The following is a 23,663-nucleotide window of genomic DNA, read 5'->3' as shown; positions in this document are numbered from 1 at the left end:
CCCCTAACTACAGTGATATTTCATGCTGCGTTTGCGATCCGTGTGGAGAACCCGTGAAAAAACGTGCATACAATGTAACAAGGGTTGACAACAATGTGTATTAAGTTAAACTTACTCATCGAATATGAACTCCATGTGGCAGTGTGCACATCCTACCGACATGCCTTTTGTGCAGATAATTTAAAGGAAAGCCACCTTTTTTTAAAGAACGATCGGTAGCTACTTTATTAGGTACACCTGAATAATAGCCTACATTCTCTATGGCAGGGATTTAACAAGCTGTAAACATTCATTTTTTAAGTTTACGATTATAGTGTTCGTATCAGGTGCATAACAAAACTACAGAAAGTCGTCTTTACAACGTTTTCACGAAGCCATGAGAGTAGTGAACTGCGTTGCTTTTCCCGGTCTTGTAGAAAACGATAGCTTTGAACGCAGCACTGCATGTTCAGCCCAGGGAGTCCTGTGTTTTGTTGCCCATGCTGCAGCGGCTAATTGTATGTCTTGGATGGAAGTCAGGGAGAGGGAGCAGTCTTAGACATAACACCGGCGACACAGAGACAACCGGCCTCGGCGGGTGTGAGAAGCACCGTTAGCCTGTCTTTCCCCCCGACGTCAACAAGGTAACTGGGTTTAGCTTCAGGCTCGGTGTGGTTGAGTTACTTCTGGATGCACTTCTAATTCACTAAGCAATGGGTTTAACGCCGCTCGTGAGGCGCGCAGCTAACATTAGCCGTGGTCAAACAAGACGGCATCTAGTCGGCGCTAAATAAGTTGACTACTAAACTTTTTAAACCGCACGCGCGCACGACGCTTGTGCCTCTCCGTGGGTTAATGAAGTTATCAGCCACGTACTATAACTCAAAGTTTAACGTGCCTCACCTATTCTGTCCAGAAGTGCATATTTAACTTGCACTTTGTTTAACTGTTTTATTAATCAACAAAGCATTGCGATGCATCATAGAATCAACTATTTCTCCCACCATTAGTTTTGAATGTATGTGACGTTTGTTGTCTAAGTATAGCTTAAGATTTTCAAATTATAGAGGGAGCAGGGCCGAACATATATCATTTGTGTATTGTTTTCTTTGCAGTGTAATTGTCCATCATGGTGAATCAACTTCAGCGCGGGGACGGTAGTTTGCAGACGTTCCGGAGTGACTCCAGCGGGGCCAGCAACAGCGCGGAGAGCTCCAAGGAGAGCTCCCGGTGCTCCACCCCGGTGCTGGACGGAGACCGCTCGGACAGGCTGCGGGACAAGATGCGGAGGAGGATGGAGTCTGGGGACCGTTGGTTCTCGCTGGAGTTCTTCCCTCCCCGTACGGCCAGCGGAGCGGTCAACCTCATCTCAAGGCACGTGAAATGAATTGGACTTCCAGGGTCGTTATTCTGTGTTTCACACACCAAATTTACTTGTTTACATTTACAGACACCCGCTGCCATTCATTTGTGTGCGTCTGATCGGTGTTGTGCATGTGCAACATTCAACATAGAAGAGGGCAGTTTTGACAGACAACGCTCGCTGCCCAATCAACTCCTTAACTACTTCTATCATCGGCTCCGAAATGTTTATTATTTTTTACCACTTGCCCAAAAATTCAACAGAATAAATCTGATTGGCAAGAAAATTGGCAATTTCTAGAGTCAGTAAAGCACCCATTTCATTAATCCTGGTAATAGGCTGCAAATACTATCAGTCCTGTCCATCTAACGTTAAGAGACTGTGTCAATTTGACAGGATAACACTATTATGTGTCAAGTCGACCAGAAACGAGAATAGTGGCAGCCTGCTCTACAACACTATTTGACCAGCAATGTAAATATTGTGCCAAATCACCAGAAACGCTGAAAACAAACAGGACTGTAGCTTGATACATGAGCATGGACCAGATCCTTGTTTACACTGTGGAGAAACTTGGCTTCCAACAATTTATTTACCAGCTGGATCCAAGGTTTAGCCTTCCCTCCACAAACACCACGTCCTCTGCTAGTCTAATTCAACAATTGTAGTTCAAACACAACATTTAAAACTTTAACAACACATAAAACAAACATACAGTGTCAGTTTGAAGAGGGTGAATGAAAGTTCAAAGATTAGTCCCATATCTCATCGCCGTAGCATTATTATTGTTATTCTAATTGTTGTTGTTATTGTCTTCAGATTTGACCGTATGGGCACCGGAGGGCCCCTGTTCATTGACATTACCTGGCACCCAGCAGGAGACCCGGGCTCAGACAAGGAAACCTCATCGATAATGATCGCCAGCACAGCGGTCAATTATTGTGGCCTGGAGAGCATCCTCCACCTGACCTGCTGCAACCAGACCAAAGAGAAGATTACTGGCTACCTGGCCAAAGCAAAGCACCTGGGCCTCAAGACCATCATGGCACTAAGGGGAGGTAGGAGACCTGTCTACCGTATGAAGAAAGAGCATATTGTTTCTGTCGGAGTGGGAAACTAGAGTAAACCTTGAAGATCCTCCTAACTAACGTGTGATATTCTGCTTTCTCCACAGACCCAGTGGGAGCTGACTGGGAGGAAGAGGAGGAAGGCTTCAACTACGCAAGCGACCTTGTTAAACATATCCGATCAGAGTTCGATGACTACTTTGACATCTGTGTTGCTGGTATGTTTTGCACCTCCAGGTCAGTGGAACTGTCTCAGTCAGTATTTACATATGTCTGTATGTTCAGGTTACCCCACGGGCCACCCTGAGGCAGAGAGCTACGAGGAGGATCTAAGACACCTAAAGGAGAAGGTGGATGCTGGAGCAGACTTTATCATCACCCAGCTGTTCTTCAGAGCAGAGACTTTCCTCAAGTTCCTCGATGACTGCAGGGCAATTGGTATCACGTGTCCCATCCTACCTGGAATCTTCCCCATTCAGGTAAGTCACAAGAACTGTACAACCTCATTCAACATTAATAAATCTTTGCTCCTGGTCATAGCAGTAGACACCAACAATGTTTCCATCAATCATGGCTGAAATAACCACAATTGTGAAGTCCCAGATCAGCTTGGAAACCGGACGGCATCCTGTCTGAGTTCATAACATCATCTAGTGAATGAATAAATGGTGTTTGAGTAGAACAGAGATAGGCTATGCAAACACAGTAGCTGCTTCATAAACACTTAAAATAACTTAATCTAGTCATAAATACCTTGTTGTTGGTACGACAGTCGCTGCTTTCTACACATTCTACCATAGAGCTCTGGGAGACCACAGACCGCTATATGATTATATACTATATTGCCAAAAGTATTCACTCACCCATCCAAATGATTGAAATCAGGTGTTCCAATCACTTCCCTGGTGAATTCCACAGGTGTATAAAAGCAAGCACCTAGGCATGCAGACTGTTTCTACAAATGTGTGAAAGAATGGGTCGCTCTCAGGAGCTCAGTGAATTCCAGCGTGGTACTGTGATAGGATGCCACCTGTGCAACAAGTCCAGTCATGAAATTTCCTCACTCTTAAATATTCAACAGTCAACTGTCAACTGCAGCTCAGCCAAGAAGTGATAGGCCACGTAAAATGACGGAGCGGGGTCAGCGGATACTGAGGCACCAACTCTCTGCAGAGTCAATCACTACAGACCTCCAAACTTCATGTGGCCTTCATATTAGCTCAAGAACAGCATAGAGAGCTTCATGGAATGGTTTCCATGGTGAGCGGCTGCATCCAAGCCATACATCAGCAAGAGCAATGCAAAGTGTAGGATGCAGTGGTGTAAAGCACGCCGCCACTGGACTCCAGAGTAGTGGAGACGCCTTCTCTAGGGTGACGAATCACGCTTCTCCATCTGGCAATCTGATGGACTAGTCTGGGTTTGGTGGTTGCCAGGACAACGGTACTTGTCTGACTGCATTGTGCCACGTGTAAAGTTTGGTGGAGGGGGATTATGGTGTGGGGTTGTTTTTCAGGAGCTGGGCTTGGCCCCTTAGTTCCAGTGAAAGGAACTCTGAATGCTTCAGCATACCAAGAGATGTTGGACAATTCCATGCTCCCAACTTTGTGGAACCGTTTGGGGATGAACCCTTCCTGTTCCAACATGACTGTGCACCAGTGCACAAGCCAAGGTCCATAAAGACATGGATGAGAGAGTCTGGTGTGGATGAACTTGACTGGTCTGCACAGAGTCCTGAACTCAACCCGATAGAACACCTTTGGGATGAATTAGAGTGGAGACTGAGAGCCAGACCTTCCCTCCAACATCAGTGTGTGACCTCACACATACACTTCTGGAAGAATGGTCAAAAAGACAAGACAAGTGCAGGAATGGACCAAGCGGATGAAATTGAATATATTAATTGTTATAAAATAAACAACAAAAGACATATCTGCAAATGTGAAAGGAGTGAGTAAGAGACAGCGTTGCTCCATATCTGCTGCTCACCACAAACTTGTGTCAAACATCTTATAGACTGAAGATGGACTGAAGCCAAGTTCTTACCTGCAGCCAGCCTACGTGCATATGTGTATCCTTCTATTATCAAAGAATTTCAAACCGACACTCCACTAGAATGAAGCTGGGCTTAAACCTGTTCCTCTCCAGGGTTATCAGTCCCTGCGTCAGCTTGTCAAGCTGTCGAAGCTCGAAATACCAGAGGAGATCACCAAAGTCATCGAGCCCATCAAAGACAACGATGCTGCTATCCGTAACTACGGGGTCCAGCAGGCGGTGGAGATGTGCCGTGTGCTGCTCGACAGCGGGAAGGTACCAGGCCTCCACTTCTATACCCTGAATCGAGAGATCGCCATCATGGAGGTGCTCCGACAGCTGGGCCTGTGGATAGAGGACCCCAGGTCAGTCATCCCTCCGCGTATTGCTGCTTTTGGAGTTCTAAGTGGGGGGGGGAATGCAGTAATCGCATTGTTAAATTTTGATTCAAGATATCCAAATAATCAACACAATATGCTTTAACCTCCTAAAGGACCAACCAGAGTTACTACATGTCATTGTCCATCGACAAGATCAGCCAGCTAGTTTACATAAACCTCTAGAATGCTACCATGTTTTTTAATTGTTTTATCGCTACCCACGTGAGGATTTGTGAAGCTCTTCATTGGCCTTGTTGAGGTTCAGAGGTTTGTTGTGTTGTGTGACAGGCGGCCTCTTCCCTGGGCAGTGAGCGCTCATCCCAAACGGAAGGTTGAAGATGTTCGACCCATCTTCTGGGCCTCCAGGCCCAAGAGCTACATCTACAGAACCCAGGACTGGGACGAATTCCCCAACGGCAGATGGTACTATTACACACAATTACACATGGCCACCTACTAATGCATTTTATTTGGTGAATAAACAGGGTTCGAATTACGGTAAACCTGAAACCGTGAACCCTCAGGGACTTAACGGATGTTAGATGGTTGATTGTGAGAGGCTGTTAGGGTCTGAAATGGTAGAAATAGAAATGGGCAGCACTTGGCATGTCACTTTACTTTGATAACTAAAAGTGTTGGTTTTTATTTGAGATGTTTTTCACCCTGATCTGAACGTCTTCCAGGCTCTCCCTCTGTCGCTCTCCCTTCACTTTCCTCACGTTTCATCTTTGTCTGTCGCTTGGAACAACAAAAATGCTAAACTGATTTAGGGCCGAAAGTTCTGTTTACAACCACAAAGCAAGCAAGCACACTACGAAACCGAACGAAGTGATCGCTGCTCAGGCCGACCCGTTCCATGATGAGTTCAGGTGGCTACGTAAATCTAGTATACGTCGCCACGCATGGATGGCCACAGTAGGAATAAACACACAATTGTGTTAATTAGTGGAGACAGATGTTTGGGAAATGGAATGGAATTGGCAAGTAAACACAATATTTACATATTTACACTATTATTATTTTTTATTTTGGGAACCTTTAAGTACGGAAAATAAAATATAATTTAAAAGTGGACAATTTTTAGAGCTCCCCCTAAACGTCTCATGGGACTTTTCAGGGGAGCGCATGTCCTTTTAAGGGCAAGCTCCCCTTAGCTCCTCCATGATTCCACCTATGTGAATAAATGAAAATAATGCATGCCTGTTTTTGTGGTTTGTTTGTGCTTGTGTGCTAGCATAGAACTGAAAACTGTCCTGTTGTTGATGTCTTCAGGGGGAATTCATCGTCTCCGGCATTTGGCGACCTAAATGATTACTATCTGTTCTACCTGAAGAGCAAGTCATCCAAAGAAGCACTGCTGCGCATGTGGGGGGAGGAGCTGATGAACGAAGAGAGCGTCTACGAGGTCTTCACCTCCTACATTACAGCCCAACCAAACCGGAATGGACACAAGGTAGACCATCCTTGATTAGCTGATTCAGAAGTCATGTCTATAAATCAGCTATAATTCCATCCAATTCCTCCTCAGAGTTTCTATCAAGTGTCTCTTGCTACAGATAAAGCAGTCGGTGCAGTGAAAAGCTGACAACATACCAGGAAGTTCACTGATGTTTTTCACCAAGAAATAGTTTTGGCATAAAACTCGTTTAAGTTTCTGTCAGTGTACAGATTAGACAGACAAATACATCGTGTCAGTCGGTGAATCGTGTATTTTTGAACATTAAACGAAACATTTTCCCCCTGCTCCCAGTCTTTATCCGAAGCTGCCACGCTGAGCTTGTGCCTCTCAGAGAGAGTTGATCCCAGGCTAAGGTTTGCTCTTCTGCTAGGTGATGTGTCTGCCATGGAACGATGAGCCTCTGGCCCCGGAGACCAACCTGTTGAAGGACGAGCTGGAGAAGGTGAACAGACGAGGAGTCCTCACCATCAACTCGCAGCCCAACATCAATGGCAAACCCTCTACAGACCCTATAGCGGGCTGGGGACCTGCAGGAGGCTACGTATTTCAGAAGGTAACCATACTGCCGTCTAGTCTGTAGTAGTCTGGAGAGAGAGAGAGAGAAAGAGAGTGGGCTATTTTTGTCTGATAAGTTGATCTGCAGGTCATCAGAACGGCCCCTCCCAGGGTCAGTAACGTTCCTGGCAGAGCGCTGAGCAGACCATCAAACTTGATATGAGGTACTATATCAAGTTTGGTAGTAGAAGTAGTACTTGAGGTAGTAGAAGTCATAAGGTTTCCGTAGCTGAACCTGCAAAAGGCTCAAAGGATCATCTGGTTGTCCGCCTCCAGGAACCCGATCCTCCTCCCTCCTAGGAGGATAAGCGCTTACAGATAATGGATGTTGATCTGCCGTCTTGTATTAAATCCAACAGGCATATCTGGAGTTCTTCACCTCCAGTGAAAATGTGACGGCTCTGCTCAAAGTACTGAAGAATTATGAACCTCGGGTCAACTACCACATAGTTAACGTGCAGGTAAGTCTGAAAAGAAGGCCTTTTGTTATTCCTGTGTTTGTCTGTTATAAATATGTCCCATTGAATCTTTGTGTGCAGGGCCATAACCTGACCAACGCCCTGGACATGCAGCCTAACGCTGTGACGTGGGGCATCTTCCCCGGCAGGGAGATTGTTCAGCCTACTGTAGTGGACCCAGACAGCTTCATGTACTGGAAGGTAAGAGAGAGGTTGTCCTGCTAGAGATCAGGGATTCAGGAAAGTTGAGAAAAAAAGCTCCCGAGTTGAGATGGTGCAATACACATTTTCTATGAGTTTATGGTCTCAATCTCTAGTTTCAAGTCTTCTTCAGTACAGCATGATGTTCATTTAGTAAATTATGGTCCCATTTAGAGTCATATAAACCATGAAGCAGGGTATGCTTTAGGGTGGGGCTACCTTGTGATCGCTATCACGCTACCATTGCAGTTAGCTACTAGGATTAATTTAATACTTAGCTGTAAAGTTTACCTTGAATTATGGGCACTTCTGTTTACTGGTTGGAAAAATTCCAACATGATGTTATTTCGATAGCACATATATTAAAAGTGATGGTGACGGTCAAAATGCAGAACTCGAGGCTTCAAAACCGCAGTCCACAAACCAATGAGTGCCATTAGGATGACTAGATCCACTTCTAATATAGTCTGTGGTTCTGATGGGACAATCAGACCTGGGATTCTCTGATCAGGTGGCGTTTCCCAACCACACTGATAAATACTGACCCTGTCAGTATCACACAGCAGTTTGAGTCAGTGGGCCCTAGTTTCGTAGACCAGGCGCAGTCAGCTTTCAGCGCACCTGCGCCGCGCCGACGGGGTGTGTCCGCCTGGACTTTGCAAGTTTCGTGCACCGCGCAGGCTCGCGCAGGCACACCTCCCGTCTCGCCCACCAGCGCAAGTGGGAAAGAGGGAGGAGAAGAAGGCGTGAGTGGGAGACGAGGAGGAGACGAGGCGTGGACTGGGATTAATACAGCCGATTCAGATCTTCACCAATCAAATGAGCTCCTCTCCTCACCTTTAATGCGTTAGGGGAGGTTCAGTGCAAGTTCCGTCACTTGACAACCCGATGACAGAAGCAGCGCCGCCGCTCCCACCACGCTCATCACGCGCGTATCATAATAATAACAATGCCCATATTATAAAAACAGGAGAGAGAGAGGGAGATGTTTTGGTCCGAGAGGCTGAGTTTCCGTTACGCGTGCCATCCGCCTTTGTGGAGTCTCGGCGAGGCTTTTTGCCACGAAACTTCCGCTGCACCAAGCTGAATCTGTGACGCCTCCCCCTGCTGCGCCGCCACACCCATCTTGGCGCAGGCGATCCACCAAACTGCCAAACTGACCGTGCGCAAGGCTGCGCGGGTTGAAACTTGCATTGCGCCGGCTCCGCCGCCCTGCGCTGCGCCAGGAAACTAGGGCCCAGTCTCTTTAACTGACCACTCGTTCCCCCTTGTCAAACATTTCCCCTTTTTCCCTCAGGACGAGGCTTTTGCCTTGTGGATCGAGCAGTGGGCCAAGCTCTATGAAGACGAGTCTCCTTCACGGATGATCATCAAGTATATCCACGACAACTACTTCCTGGTCAATCTGGTGGACAACGACTTTCCTCTGGAGAGCTGTCTGTGGCAGATCATTGACGACATGTTTGAGCTGCTCGATGCTCCTCCGGAGCCTGAAGGCGAAACGGTCTCTGACGAATACTGTGAGGCTGCTACTAACGAACACTGTGAGGCTGCTACTAACGAACACTGTGAGGCTGCTACTAACCGTACAGAGCAAAGCACAGACTAAGAGGTTTGTTAATAAATGTTTTTTTAAACATTTGAGTGAATGGAAAAGGAAAGCGTACTGTCTCACCCAACCAAAACATGAAACATCCTCCATGATCAGTAGCTTCATCCTCTGCAGCACTCCCAGCTCATAAACTACACTTGTGCTCACACAGGTTTGGGATAGTCCACTTTTTAAAATGATGGACTGATTTCACTGACAAATAAGATAAATAACCCTTGTATGGTATTCGGGTCAAATTGGCTCGTTTCAAATTTGTTTTAAAGAAGGAAATGGTACAAGTAAGCATTTTTTCTACCCGAAACTCAATGGCCTTATTTTCTGTGATAAACAAAAAAGACAAAAAAAATATTTAGCACACATGCTACTATACACCACACATTTACATTCTTCATATGGTCTTCGGGTCAATTTGACCCGCATACACAGAGACACACAGAAACATGCCCACACATAGACAAACATGCACACACAGACACACACACACAGACACACACACACAGCTAATGTCCCATTATTATAATCTAAGCACAGAGAAGCTGTTTGCTCTCACTCCCACATTCTTTACCATGTCATGTGTCCACCTGCAAACCCCTTGTTTAGAACGTTATTCCATAACGTTCTAAACACCATCAACATACTTTGTCCCACTATATGCCTCACACCTGCAAATTAAGGTTGTGGGACAAATGAGATAAATACAGAGTACAGTATCTTCCACCCTCAGTATGACCAACAGATTTCAGCTTCAGAGCTCATATTTTGGGAGTCAGGCACACAGTGATGTGGAGAAGAAGATGTCTCCGAATGTGAGGATCATTTAGATATAAATTCAGAGTATTCTCATTCTGAAAGTGAATTATAATTTATAACAATTATAACCTTGTGACAAAAAAAATAACGAATCACACTTCCATTGTTAATTGTTTTCAAGTAGAGACTGATTGCAATAATTAACCATATGTTAACTCTATTGTTTGAATTTAGATAAAGACAATATATATTAATTGTTTATGAAGTATATTTTTTTTATACCCCAAATATGTCCCGGGTCAATTTGACCCGAGGGATACCAGAGGGTCCCATAAGTGAAGACCATGCAAGGAATACATAAATTAAGAACATGCAATAGAACTTTTTTAAGTAAATGTTTTTATTTTTATGGACGAGAAGTTGAAAAGCTATATTTTGATTCTGTTTTTAATGATGTGAACTCCTGGTGATGCTACTATATTGTATCACTGACAACTGTTACACTAGCTACCTTGTTTTAATGTACATCATATTTATTTGTTGTGCTTGCTCACCAAAGTATTAAATAATTTTTTCAGTACTGTACAACCTGGTGACTGTTACTACGTTTGTATAGAGCAGCATCCTGCACCGTTCTCGGTTACTAATGAATGAGGAGTATTGCTGCGGGACGTAAAGAGACTTAATTATGCATCCAGTGTAAAGTCCCGCCGATACCAAACTGCAGGTACAACATCCAGGCCACGGGACACTGCAGGGATTTTCCACTCATTGAGTAACTTCACAACCGAATGACCAAATCACCTCAGAGAGAAATGGTGTGAGGTGGTAGAGATAAGCGTGACCTCTACACATACTGACCTTTTCCACCAGATGGTCTGCTCTGACCGTCACCCAGTTGGCCGCAGGTTGTTGCACAGAAGGGGAAAACATCACAATGGTGACTGAATTAATATCAAAATAAATCCTTTTATTTAACTGTTCAATACTAGATCTGCTTATTTAGTTCTTAGGTGATGCATGCTCAGAAGGAAAATGCTAAGCAGATATCATGTTTACAATGATTAGCATTTTGAATGATGGTCAACTAACATTAAGTACAACCAGAGGAAGATCGTTTTCCTGTTTACAGCAGCTGTCTGCTTTATGAGATGCCTGAAATGAGTGTTGCTGATATTGATATTGAATATTGTTGTTCAGCGGGATTCATCGTCTCCTAAAGACACTTGAGAGTTTTAAGCTGCAGTCGGACTGTCACGCCAGGGCGTTGTTGGGATATATGAGTGTTCACTGACCACATGTCTAACCACTGGTCATGTTCTTTATACTGTCTCTACTGAGCAGTGAGCTCCCTCTAGTGTTCACTCTGCAGTATGTCAGGATTCAGTGCAGCAGCTCCTGTCTGAGCTCCAGTTGTACCATCTCTGTAACTTTAAACAATACATAATACATACATTATACATGTAAATTGAGAGTGCCTTTTTGTTTTGTTTTGGCTTTCAGAACTACAATGATACTTTGAAATACACTCATATGGAGTCCGTTAATTTACTTCATATGATTAAAAGGTGAACATATCTGCGCTACACCACCACAGCATCATGGGATGCTTTTTGAAGACACTGTGTAAAATAGTATAAAAGGAAGATGGAGAATGAGGCAAAATGAGTCATAACGTCATGAGAATACTTTTATTTTCTAGAAAAAAGACTCAAAATTACTTTTGTAAATGTATTCTCATAATATGATGACTTTTAAAATTAGGATTTTATATTAAGATATGACATTTTTATTCTTTTAATATTGTGGCCTCTCAAAATTCACACTCCTGTCATAAAGAAATTATCTCAACAATATTTTGGCAATATGAATTTTCAAAATGGCGACTTTATTACAATAATATGAGGTGTTTTCTTCCTAGGATACCTCAGCTAGAAAAAAAAACAGAAATGTCAAGAATTAAGTAAATTATTATTGTTATGAGGACAACAATAACAAATTACTTTATTATCTTAATATCAGAACTTTTTTTATTGGTGATGTTACAACATTTTTGTCTCAAAAGGAATGTGGCTTTACTCTCATCGTCTCAGAGGACCTAAGGCCTTAATTGATCATGACATTATCATGACTAATCCTGAGCTTTAGCTAATCTGCATCAAACTGACCCTACAGTGTTCACTGAATCATTGCAGTCTTGTCAAAAGAAGCTCTTGTCATCATTAGCTCATATTACATAACATTTATCAGAAAACATACAGCGAAACGTGACTTTAATAATATCCTATATTTTCTAACAGAATACAACCATCACAGCACAGTTCATTCATTCTGTAAAAAAACTGAATCAATGTCTCTCAGACATAATATGTAATATAAATGTATAAATCGAATCCAAATCTAATCTATATATTTATGACCTGTGTGAAGAAACCGTTTCATTGCAGCAGCAAACCCTGAATGCAGATCAGAAGAATAAGAATTGAAGTATTTCATTATACATTTGTTGTCATCTTTACATATCCACTTGGATTATACAGACTTAATGGAAGTATCAATCTTCTCATCTAAATCTAATAAAAAAATAAATACATTTTTTTAAATTTTACATTTTCCTGAAATTGTTGAACTTTGCTTTGATTTTGTCTTTATTAGTCTGTAAGTTCCGCAATTATTTAATAAACAGAAAATTAAATAATGTAGGAACACAGGTTTAGGATAATGCTTGTCTGTGTTGTTAGAATTATTGATTATTTTTTACTGGGATCCCTGTTTTCCCTGATTACAGATACAAGAGTGACCCTGCTCAGCACAAAGTCACAAACTGGTGCAGTTGTAATGCACATATTGAATATGCACATAAAACAGGTGGATGAATCACGTTTGGTTCTCATATGATAATTATGCTTTAAATTGTGTTTTTCCTTTACCTGTCAGAACCAAAAGACTCTGTGACATCACTGTTTAGGGCGTGGCCAGAGAGCCAACACATGATACTGTAGCTGTAACCCAATTTGTTCTTTTCCAGGGTTCAGGCGCCAGTGAAGATTGGATTTTAATCAACATGGCAGCACGAGAGTATATGCTGATATATATCATGCAGCAGTTGCACCGGGGGTGAAGCATATCCTCTATCATAATATAGAATAAGAAAGATAAAATATGATCTGACTGTAATTTCAGAGACTACATCAGCCAGGAAGATTGTGAAGGCGTGCTCAGAATTGTGGTTCACTTCTTCACAATGATCTTGTCGGCAACAGAGAATGTTAATATAAATTTATAACTGCAAAACAGGAAAAGGGTTATTTATACAACTCCAAATATAAACAATTTAAATGCCATTTTACCAGCATTGCAGGACTGAAAAGCCTTCCTACAAACCATCGTAACAAACAGTGATGTACTCTGTGGTCCATCTTTACTACAGTCGGTATGAAGACTAAACCTCTTCTAATCAGTTTGTGGGACATCTGACAACCATGCTGCACGTGAGATAGTGAATGTTACAGCAGTTTTCAAAGGTCTGGGTCGTCCCCCCTGAGGGTGTTGAACTCTTCAGCGGCTGAGTACTTGTCAGCACCGTGACTTGCTGACTGGCGGAAGCCCGCTGCAATCTCATCGAAGGTGCGTCCCCTCGTCTCGGGCACCTTGAAGTATGTGAAGGTGAAGAAGCCGAGCAGCAGGACGGTGAAGATGATGAAGACGTATGGGCCACAGAGTTGCTGCAGGGCATCAGCGGCAAATCATCATTTCTTTTCAATTATGGGCACAAGTTGTACAGCAGAGTCTCACAGCGGGTCGTCAAACAGTCACCATATACAGTCTATTGGTTTCATGTTCAGGGATTCAAACTGTCTCTCAGCACTAAAACAGTGTCAATGCAAAGTTAATGAGGATCCTTTTTATTGTTGGACGCATGAATTGAATTGAAATGAAATTGAAAGATTATGGTGGGGGGTGGGGAGGTGCATGGGTCCAAAAACACAGGACTTTCAACCATGAGACCAGTGTTGGACACGGTGTTGTCGAAACATAACAGGTTTTTTTTGTCGATGTGTTGCCTAAAACTAAGTGTACAAAGTTATTTTAAGCCAAACCATGATGGTCTGAAACCTTACTTTTGCATTACATTTTGTTTTCAAAACATTTTGAAAAGTTGGTTCCGACTTCTGCAAAAGATGAAGGATACTTCCAATTGAAATAAGTATATTAGTTTTAAAGTCGTGAAGAGTGACACATGTACACAAATTATGACTGTTTAATGAACTGCTGTGAGACTGTGTTGGACAGTAGTATGTAAAGTATGCAACAGTCAATGGTTAGAAAGGTTAGTGGTATTTTTCTCACCTCAATATACGGGAAGGTCATCCCCACTAAGAAGTTGGCAGACCAGTTGGAGAAACCAGCAACTGCAATGGCAGCAGGTCGGGGCCCCTGACTGAAGAGCTCAGCAACAATAAACCAGGGGATGGGGCCGGGTCCAATTTCAAAGAAGGCTACAAAACTGAAGATGGCTATAATGCTGATGTAGGACATCAATGGGAGCTGGTCCTGAGAAACACAGCGTATCACTATAAATGCTTTAATTAACTTCATTTAAAACCCACATGGATCAAGTAGTGACGATCACTTACCAACAACGCCATGGCAACAGTCAGAAAAACTGCTGAAATTGCCATTCCCATCAAACCAGTGAGGTGAAGTGGTCTCCGTCCCACTCGTTCCACCACAAACAACTGCTCAGACAGACAGGAAGTATCTCATTCATATTAATCTTACAAATGCAGCTAAGTCCTGGCTTATGGTTTGGTTCTTTTGTGACTTACAGAAACTACAGTGAAGGCAGTGTTGACCACTCCAGCACCAATGGTTGCATAGACCGGCTGGGCCACACCTGCCCGCTCAAAGATCCCAGTCGAGTAGTAAAACACCTGAATTTGATGACATAACACAGAGACAGTTAGTTAGCGTTCATGTTTGTAGACACAGTCCTTCCAACTGCTCTTCAGTTCTTTCTGTCAGGCATCGTGGGCTACGCAGCCTCCTCTGTTACAACTACTGCTCTGGTTCTGGCCCCCAGGTGTCCTCAGAATGGTATAACCACCTTGTCTGGTCTGAGCTGCTCACCTTAAACCTTAATTTGTGCTCACATAAGTGTAGAAATACGGATAAACAGACAGAAAGCATCATCAGCTTTGCTTCAAAATAAAAAGTAAAGATTGTCACACCTTCAGTGAACAGAAATGACTATGTTGATGAATTGAAACTCGTGATTGAGACCATAAACTCACATATACAGGTAATACATCCAGTGAGAAATAGGGTCATGAGATTTAAAAAAGTTGTTCTAACAAAATATAAATGATTTCTGACAGAATGTCCCATACATCTATGTGCCTGTTAACCAGATGCCTCCATGGTAAGAGAGATCTATATAAGACCGGCTACTATAAATACTTCCTTGTGATGGAGTCGTGAGCTTAACCCTCATTTGATTATACAATGGTCAGACCTCGTCCGTCTGACACTGAAGATGAGACTTCATATAGAGAGAACAACCTACTGCTCAATGCCAGTAAAACCAAGGAGCTGATTGGTGAGTTTAGACACTCATGCCTGTCTACATCAATGGAGCTGGGCTCATAAACGGCTGGATTTTTGAAGTTCTTGTTAACTTTTGCAGAGGAACAATAGAAAGCATCCTGACTGGAAGCATTACAAACTGCCCAAAACATCATTGGTACCCATCTACTAGCATCAGCAATATTGGTGACAAGAGGTGCCTGCACAGAGTCAAAAGCCACCCAGACACAGCCTGTTCACTCAGCTGCCAGCTGCTTTCTGGAAGACATACACAAGTATCCGCTGACGTACCACCAGACTTCAGCTGAGAGACTCACTAAATTCATCCTCCAACCTCCACCAGATAATACATTTATTTCCTTTGTATTTTTCTTATGTTGCAACAATGGGACTACAAATTGTATTTTGTTGTGTAACCCTGTTGTACAATGAGAATGAATTGAACCTTTGACTTACAGCATTGATTCCAGACAATTGCTGTGACAGATGCAGCATGATGGCAACAGTGATGGGCTGGCGGTACACTGGGGAGCGGAACAGTTCAGGGATGGTGACCGTCTTCTCCCTCATCATCTGCTGGCTCTCCTCCTTCATCTCCTGCATGTCATCAGCCACATCGTCAGTGCCTCGCAGCTTCACCAAGACTGGAAGAGAGCAGTTCAACCGTAGACATAATATGCTGTTTCATTTAATGTTAAGCTAGTTGCTAAAGTCACGTTATTTTTGCCAAATGAAGTTTAAAGTGTGTCGTGATTCGTTTTTCCTAACGTTACCTTTTCCAACAAGTTTTTAATGGAAAGCTGGTGAGCTAGTTAGCACGTCAGCTAACGTCACTGAATTGTGTATTAGCGTTAGCTTACAATCAGTCAGTTCAGAATCTCATTATGAAAAAGGAGCGCTGATCCAGCTGATAATATCTGGACAGTTCTTTTCCAGAATGAGACAGCTCAAAGAGGAAGATGCTATCTATGTAGCACAGCTAGAGTCAGGGCTGAGGTGCAGACGGAGCTGGGCCTGGCTAAAGCTTGAGGCCAAGAACATAAATTATAGCGATCCCATGCAAACTCCACACCAAAGGAACCCGACCCGGGTATCGAACCTGCGACCCACTCACTGTGAGGGAACAGTGCTGCCCACTACACCACCATGCAGCCCGTTGCGTGTTTTGTGAAAGGGAAACGTGTGTGTGGCTCACTGCTGTGGGCTTTGCTCTCCTCGTTACAGTTGATGAGGAGGTATCTGGGGCTCTCGGGGCAGAAGGGCAGCAGGACACACTGCAGCACCGCTGGCAGCAGAGTAAAACCCAGCAGGAGGGGCCACAGGGAGGCAGTCCCCATGATGGATTCAGTCCCAAAGATCTACACAACACACACAATGCACTTCTTATAATACTGACATGCGTGTTACCTTGGTTTTGAGTGTGATTTGTTTGTGTGTTATGGCCATAAAGATAGTAAGGAGGGTTGAAGAGTGCAGCATCTCACCTGTGCCATGAGAATGCCGATCACCACACCAAGCTGATGCAGCGTTCCTAACGCTCCGCGGAGAGACATGGGGGCGATTTCTTCAACATACATGGGGACAAAGCCAGTGGCGAGGCCGGAGTAGAGACCCACAATGAAACGTCCAATGATGAGCATCTCAAAGGAAGCGGCGAGCTTGGAGAAGCCCATAAAAATGGCAGCAATAAAGGCGAGCACATTGGTCACGAGCATGGAGTTCCTCCTTTAGAGATAATAAGTAAAGCATCGGTTAGAGGACTGTTTGCCATTTCTAAGGGGAAGGTTTGATTAACAGTGTATGAAGGGTCAGACCTGCCGAAGCGGTTGACAAAGAGGCCGACAGAGAAGGAGCCGATCATTCCTCCCACAGAGAAGATGGCCACGGAGAGAGACCACAGACCTGTTAAAATGGTCTGAGGGATAGGCTCTGAAAACCTGCTGGTCCACGTCTCATTGTAGAAGCTCTGAATGATCTAAAACACAACACACAGAGGACTCAATGTGAACAGAGTCTATGGGATGGATACAAACATTCATGGTCCCTAGAGGATGAACTACTAACTTTGGTGATCATTTTATTGTTCTTCCAGCACCACCTGCAGGTCAAATTTTTATCTTGGCTCAGGGAATAGAGTAAGTACTATCATAATGTTAATTTTGAAATGTTGGAACGCTCACCTGCCAAACAAAGCTAAAATGATATCTGCTAAACACTAATGTGTGATAATTGTCATTGTGAGCATGATGATGTTAGCATTTAGCCCATGGTAGCAAACTAGCCACACTCTAAAGCAGGGGTGTCCAATCTAATTCAAGAAGGGCCGGTGTAGGAGCAGGGCTGCGGTCGAATAGTCTTTTTTTAGGAAGGTTTCTAACTGAAGAAGTGACCCTGAAGTAAACAAGTGGTATGAGCCGTTCAAATTTTCTAATTGCAAAGGAAAGGAGTTCCAATGCTGCCTTTCAGATCTCCTTTAGCATCGGATGTAACGGACCTTCCTTTACGAAAGGAAAGGAGATCATGTGTCTGTCTGTTTTCTTTTTTTTGTGTTTTTTGTGTGGTTTTTTTCTGTGTCTGGAGGTGTGGCTGGCTGCTTCTGCTTGGGGCCCCATTTTATTTTAACCAGCCAGCTTCCAGCCTCAACTGCCTGCTCCTAACTAAATAAACTTCTTTTGTACATATTCATCTATTTTAGTCCCTGCTTTGGGGTCCAAACAAAACCATCACTGCTTTATGATCTATCTGACTCTAAATGCACCATAATTTACTAAATGAACATCATTCTCTTTTGAAGAAGACTTGAATGTTTACAATGTTTAGTGAGATAATAAATCAAGGGAGAAATCAAGGGAGATAATAAATCAAGGGAGATAATAAATCAAGGGAGAACCAGAGGAGTCGCCCCATGATGGCCAGTAGAGCGAAAGCAAGTTTAAAGCACTTCAGCCCTGGTTTAATTTTTCTCCAAGATTCCTCTCCTATACAACCAAACACCACTGAATTAACATGAGACCAACCCTGGCTGTAAAAACGGTCAAAAGTCAATGTGCATGGTAGATCCCTGACTAAAGACAGCATCCACACGGTTATTCCTTACAGTATAAGTCCCAGTAGGACAATGGGAAATGTGCATCTTGTTGGGTCATCACACATTATTGTCACAATAAACTGCAGGTGTCACATGAGTTTAGGCAGTAATCCTGCAAGCACAACATCTTAAGCTGCTTTGGTAACCTCGAGCTCCTTAATCCTTAATGAAGTAACAGATGCTTTATTTATTATATCATTACTTAATAACCCGCTGCCTGTCTGTAGAGTTGATCATTATCAGTCAGATCACCTGCAGAGGCCGAGCTTGTCACCTGCTTAGAGACATATAAAATATGAAAAAAATAATCCCAGAAACAGGTGACATGCAACATTGTGCGCATCCTAAAACTTAATTTTAAAAATATAATATTTGTTACTGTTTCCTTTATAATGTAGTGATTATTATAACTGAATAATATAAGTTGTCCTCTGTGTGTGAATTGCGCTACATTAATAAAGTTTGCATCTGTCCTAATTTTTAAAAAATGGTTTTCAGTCAAGATTTCACTAAATCAGTTTGTTAGATAAATGCTGGAGCGGTGAAGACACTCTCCCATATCTAATAATCTAATTATTGGATGGCTCTCCTACTTTCCCCAGTTATTATTTCTACATATGTCTTTCTTTGTCAGTCATCCTGCACACAGCTAGATACTCACATGCTGAGGAGCGTTGATGACACCAGTGTTGTAGCCAAACTGGAGAGAGCCAATCACAGCTGTCCCCACGGCCATCATCAGCTGAGGTGTCACCTGTTGTTATGAAACACAGATTTAACAGGAAAGAGTCTCAAAGATTGAAATCATCTGTTTCACTTTCCTACAGTGAAGTCATCCTGCTTTTATAAAAAAAAACTGTTGCTGCTCCTTCTAAACAATATGATACTGCAGGTAAAAGTGGTTAAGATGTATTTAATTCATGCCAACATAAGGTGATCGTAGCGTCTATATTGTTAAGGAAGTAGGTTTGTCAATTCAAACACTGGGACAAGATGACAAATCAGCTCAGTTTTACTTTTGTCAGATTTCTTTCAATGTCAGTGTCTGATAGTGGGGTGTAAACCAGAGCTTCACTCAGTTGTTGTTGATGGGATGTGTGCAACAGGAAACTGATGAATTTATGACCAGTGCATTTGCTTCCTGGAGGAACAGCGGTGGCAGAAATAAAGACTCTCTTTGTCTTTGGCACATTATTGGTAAAACATCACTACAAAACTACACTGAACAACATGGCCTGATCTGGTCTGTGCCCCAGGGCCCATTGATTCACAGTCTATCCATGCCCACTAGTATCTAGAACAGGGGTTCCCAAAATGTTCAGCCCGCGACGCCCAAAATAACATTGCCAGAGACTGGCGACCCCCACTATCCCTGAGGAATAGGCGTATCCAAACACGGGCATAACGACAACACAAAAGAACAGAACAGCCTGACAACCATATGATTTTTCATTCTACTTACTATTAGATAAAAGCAGAATGGTCAAAGTAATCTCCATAAAACTTATGAGTGAACATTGCTGCTGTCATGTGCAAACTTAACTTTGACACAATACTTTAATTTCCATGTTACCAGAAGAACATGCCTACAGTACATCTACGTGTGAGCTCAGTCGATCAATTAGACACACACTAAGTGGATTGACCTTGTTGTTGATTGAAGTTCTAATCGGGTAAATACAACAAAGTTAGCTGTGTGGCTACATTTAGCATTATGGTCCTCAGTGTTCTTCCACACACAGATAGTGCCTCAGAAGGACACAAAGCAGGACAAGTGATGTTTTAAACTGGACAGACACAAACAGAGCAAACAGAAGACTGTGTCACTATTACTAAGAGAAGAAGGACTAGTCTGTAGGACTTGGACTGGCGGCATCTAGTGGTGAGGTTGCAGAAATTCCTCCCATATGCTTACAGTATGTAGGAAAACTGCAGTGGCCAAAAACCATAGACTGTATATATGTAGCGGTGTCGTCATTGTTTACTGAGATAATAAATCAAGTGAGAAGTAGGGTCATTTTCTCATAGACTTTCAACCAGTGCCGCCCCCTGATGGCCAGTTGAGAGGATGCAAGTTTAAGGCAGCGTTGGCATCACTTTTTAGAACTGTAGGTTGACGCCTGGCAAAAACACAAAATGCAAATGGGATTCTTGAGAGTCGGTGTTTGATTTGATTGATTTGATCCTTCTGGGCTATTGTAGAAACATGGCTTTTGTGAAGAGAACCTGCTCCATAGTATAGATAACACGATTCTTATTTTCATACACTAAAGAAAACATACTTAATCATATTTTATTCAATTTCTGGTAACACATCCCCCTCAATGCAACACACTGAACCATTAAGTACTCTGGAGGTATTTCATGTCAGTATTACCTTATGCTATGTTATACTTTTACTTTTCAGATGCAGATATTCTAAATGTTCTCTCAAGATATTTTCTCTCAAGATATTTATTTAGCACTTGTTATATTATTATATACATTAAATTAGACATCTGTACGTTTAGTAGGCTACTCCACCTTAACAAACAACAAGTGTAACATGTTGGTATTAGTGCATTAGTAATAATCAATGCAACATTATAATTATTGCGTGGAGGGCTGTGGAGTGTGGAGTGTCTATAAAAAGCTAGGAGGCCATGGTGCCATACCATAAACTAAACCGTGGTTTCTAGTCACGCCGTGATTGGCCCCAAAGTACTTTTAGTAAATGTGTAAAGACGCAGTGTTTAGTATGTCTTTTTTGTTTCTTTCACCACTGCAAAGGTATGCAGACGTTTCAGTGTGCTGTTGATCGTCACTGTCATCCACATTGCATTGCCTGCACAATGGAGATGGAAATGCTCACAGCTATACAGTATAATCCTGTAAGTCATATACTGTAGACACAGTCAAATACCGTTTGTATCCTATAATATAACACTTTGAGAAGGATACATGTGTGTGTGTGTGTGTGTGTGTGTGTGTGTGTGTGTGTGTGTGTGTGTGTGTGTGTGTGTGTGTGTGTGTGTGCTGCAGTGTTACATCATCAGATATTGTTATCAGAACCTCATTCATTCATTATGACTATCTAAAACAATTGCTTGATAACCTGCCACACTAAACAAAGTGTTGGCCCACCATTGTAAGCAGACAGACTATTCATTTCTGTTTTCCACAACTAGTCAGTTTCTAACAATGTCATGTAGCATACTGATGACTCAGCAGTTACCTGCCCGCTGCACTCCATCCCAGCTTCTTGGATCACTCACAAAGTGATAAATCTGGATTGTTAGTAATCCGTCAGGTCAGTTTATATTCTACTTTCTACTACAACAAGTTCTAGTATAACGTTGTCTGCTATATCATTTAGTCCGCCATCGATGTAAACAAATGTATGTTGCTTTCTCCCTCCATTCACCTGCTGCAGTAAGCAGCTTAAAGACGTCAGAACTAAGTGGATCGTAAGTGCCTCTGGAGGAGAAGAAGAATCACTGTGCTGATTGGCTGACAGGAATACAGCATACTAGAACAGGGCACTACTTCAGACTAGTACAGCAAACACTAGTACAATACAGCATACTCATAAAACTGTAACTGTATCTGTCTGCTTGTTGAAAACCAAACTCAATGGAGGAAAGAGGCTCAAAAAGCCTGTTAACTCCCAACTCATCCAACACCACCGATTGGTCAGTGGCCGTTGACCGTTATCTGTAGCATTATAGAAATCACAGCATGTGTGTGTGCATGTGTGTATGCATGTGTGTGTGTGTGTGTGTGTGTGTGTGTGTGTGTGTGTGTGTGTGTGTGTGTGTGTGTGTGTGTGTGTTTGTATGTGTGTGTGCGTGTGTGTGCGTGTATGCGTGTGTGTGCGTCTCATGTTGGTCCAGCTGAGAGGCTGTCGGTCTCTCACTAATCCTCTGACAACAGTTACTATAAATACATCCTTCATGAGTCGGTGGATCTCACTGATGCCAACACGTTTGACATGTGACCTAATGTTGTATTATACAATCATGGGCTGTTTCCCAAAATTATATAGTGAGTTCTCCATGTTGTAGTGGTGAAAATCCATCCATTATCCAAATCCATGAAAATAATATACTTAATGAGAGTGGATCATCATCATAACACAAATATCCACAAAGAACTTTGATATATTTATTAATTTGGAAAAAATATGCTTATTGCAGCGTACCGCTCCTTTAGTTCTTACCTTTTACAATTAGCCATGCTGGGGACAGCAAATAATTAGGTTGTATGTAATTGAATATAATTAATAATAAGAAAATTATTTTATTTACATCAAATCATTCCACCTTTTTAGAACAGGAAAAAGCCAATTCACAATTATATTTAGTGTCATGAAATATGCTAACTTTTCAACTTTGATTCATAATTAATTAATAATTGTTAATAAAGTTACCTATTTAAAGTTAGTAAGTCTGAAGAAATTTGTAGTTCTTTGTGGAGCAGACGTTGATCATGTTTATTCTTATGCAATATTGAAAAACAAACAAAACATACACTAAATCTAAATGGATCACAAAATGGTGGCAAATGGCGGCAATAATATTTTAACAGCAAACCAAAATGGCCGACACTGGGGTGTCAGTCGTGTGGTTTACAACAAAGAAGGTCTCAAGGTTTTGAGACCGTGAGATAAGCTCCATGGTTTTCTTTGTCTAAGACCAGATTTCTGTATGTGTGTGTAATTAATTAATCAGTTATTAAGTGTGCTGTTAGCAACATTTGAGTAATGTGCATGTGTCTTGTGTCACAAATAGAGATTGAGACTATAAACTTAGATTTACAATATTTACTGAGATACATCAAGTGAGCAACCAGCAACCAGATGAGTCGCCCCCTGATGGTCAGCAGAGAGAATGCAAGTTTATGGCACTTCAGCTTGGCTTGAGGTTGCTGCTTGGTCAAAACCAAACACGTAAAGGCACTATTCAGTTTCTTTGTTCTATATATGAGAACAAACTGTAACTGTCACTTATTTTAAATCAAGACTGAAGAATTAAAACTGTAATTCATTGATTTTCTGTTTTATATAATTCTTCTTTTTTGTTTTTTCCATTTGCACTTTGTCTGTTGGTGTTTTATGCAAAGTGCTTTGAGTTTCCTTGCTGCTATGGAAATA

General features: G+C 42.3%; 2 protein-coding genes across 2 annotated transcripts; one reads left to right on the top strand and one right to left on the bottom strand.

Annotated features, from left to right (window-relative positions):
* The first annotated feature begins 457 nt into the window (after nt 1-457).
* Nucleotides 458-10,780, top strand: mthfr (methylenetetrahydrofolate reductase (NAD(P)H)). The gene is made up of 12 exons (XM_084015889.1): nt 458-623; nt 1,095-1,353; nt 2,162-2,400; nt 2,517-2,627; nt 2,695-2,888; nt 4,558-4,808; nt 5,112-5,246; nt 6,096-6,276; nt 6,653-6,835; nt 7,197-7,298; nt 7,377-7,496; nt 8,794-10,780. The coding sequence occupies exons 2-12, from the start codon at nt 1,109-1,111 to the stop codon at nt 9,103-9,105; spliced, it is 2,073 nt and encodes a 690-aa protein (XP_083872015.1). The 5' UTR covers nt 458-623; nt 1,095-1,108; the 3' UTR covers nt 9,106-10,780.
* Nucleotides 10,781-11,592: 812 nt separating this feature from the next.
* LOC311017523 (solute carrier family 2, facilitated glucose transporter member 1-like) lies at nt 11,593-21,935 on the bottom strand. Its single transcript, XM_084015919.1, has 10 exons — nt 21,747-21,935; nt 19,194-19,286; nt 17,259-17,419; nt 16,929-17,169; nt 16,640-16,802; nt 15,901-16,088; nt 14,688-14,792; nt 14,496-14,597; nt 14,209-14,412; nt 11,593-13,583 (listed from the first exon to the last, which is right to left on the bottom strand). The coding sequence occupies exons 1-10, from the start codon at nt 21,762-21,764 to the stop codon at nt 13,377-13,379; spliced, it is 1,482 nt and encodes a 493-aa protein (XP_083872045.1). The 5' UTR covers nt 21,765-21,935; the 3' UTR covers nt 11,593-13,376.
* Nucleotides 21,936-23,663: the final 1,728 nt, after the last annotated feature.

This window comes from Eutrigla gurnardus, assembly GCF_963514095.1.
Source record: "Eutrigla gurnardus genome assembly, chromosome: 8".
NCBI classification, from domain to species: Eukaryota; Metazoa; Chordata; class Actinopteri; order Perciformes; family Triglidae; genus Eutrigla; species Eutrigla gurnardus.
The sequence above is the reverse complement of the archived record's forward strand: the minus strand, read 5'-3'. Positions and strand labels throughout refer to the sequence as shown.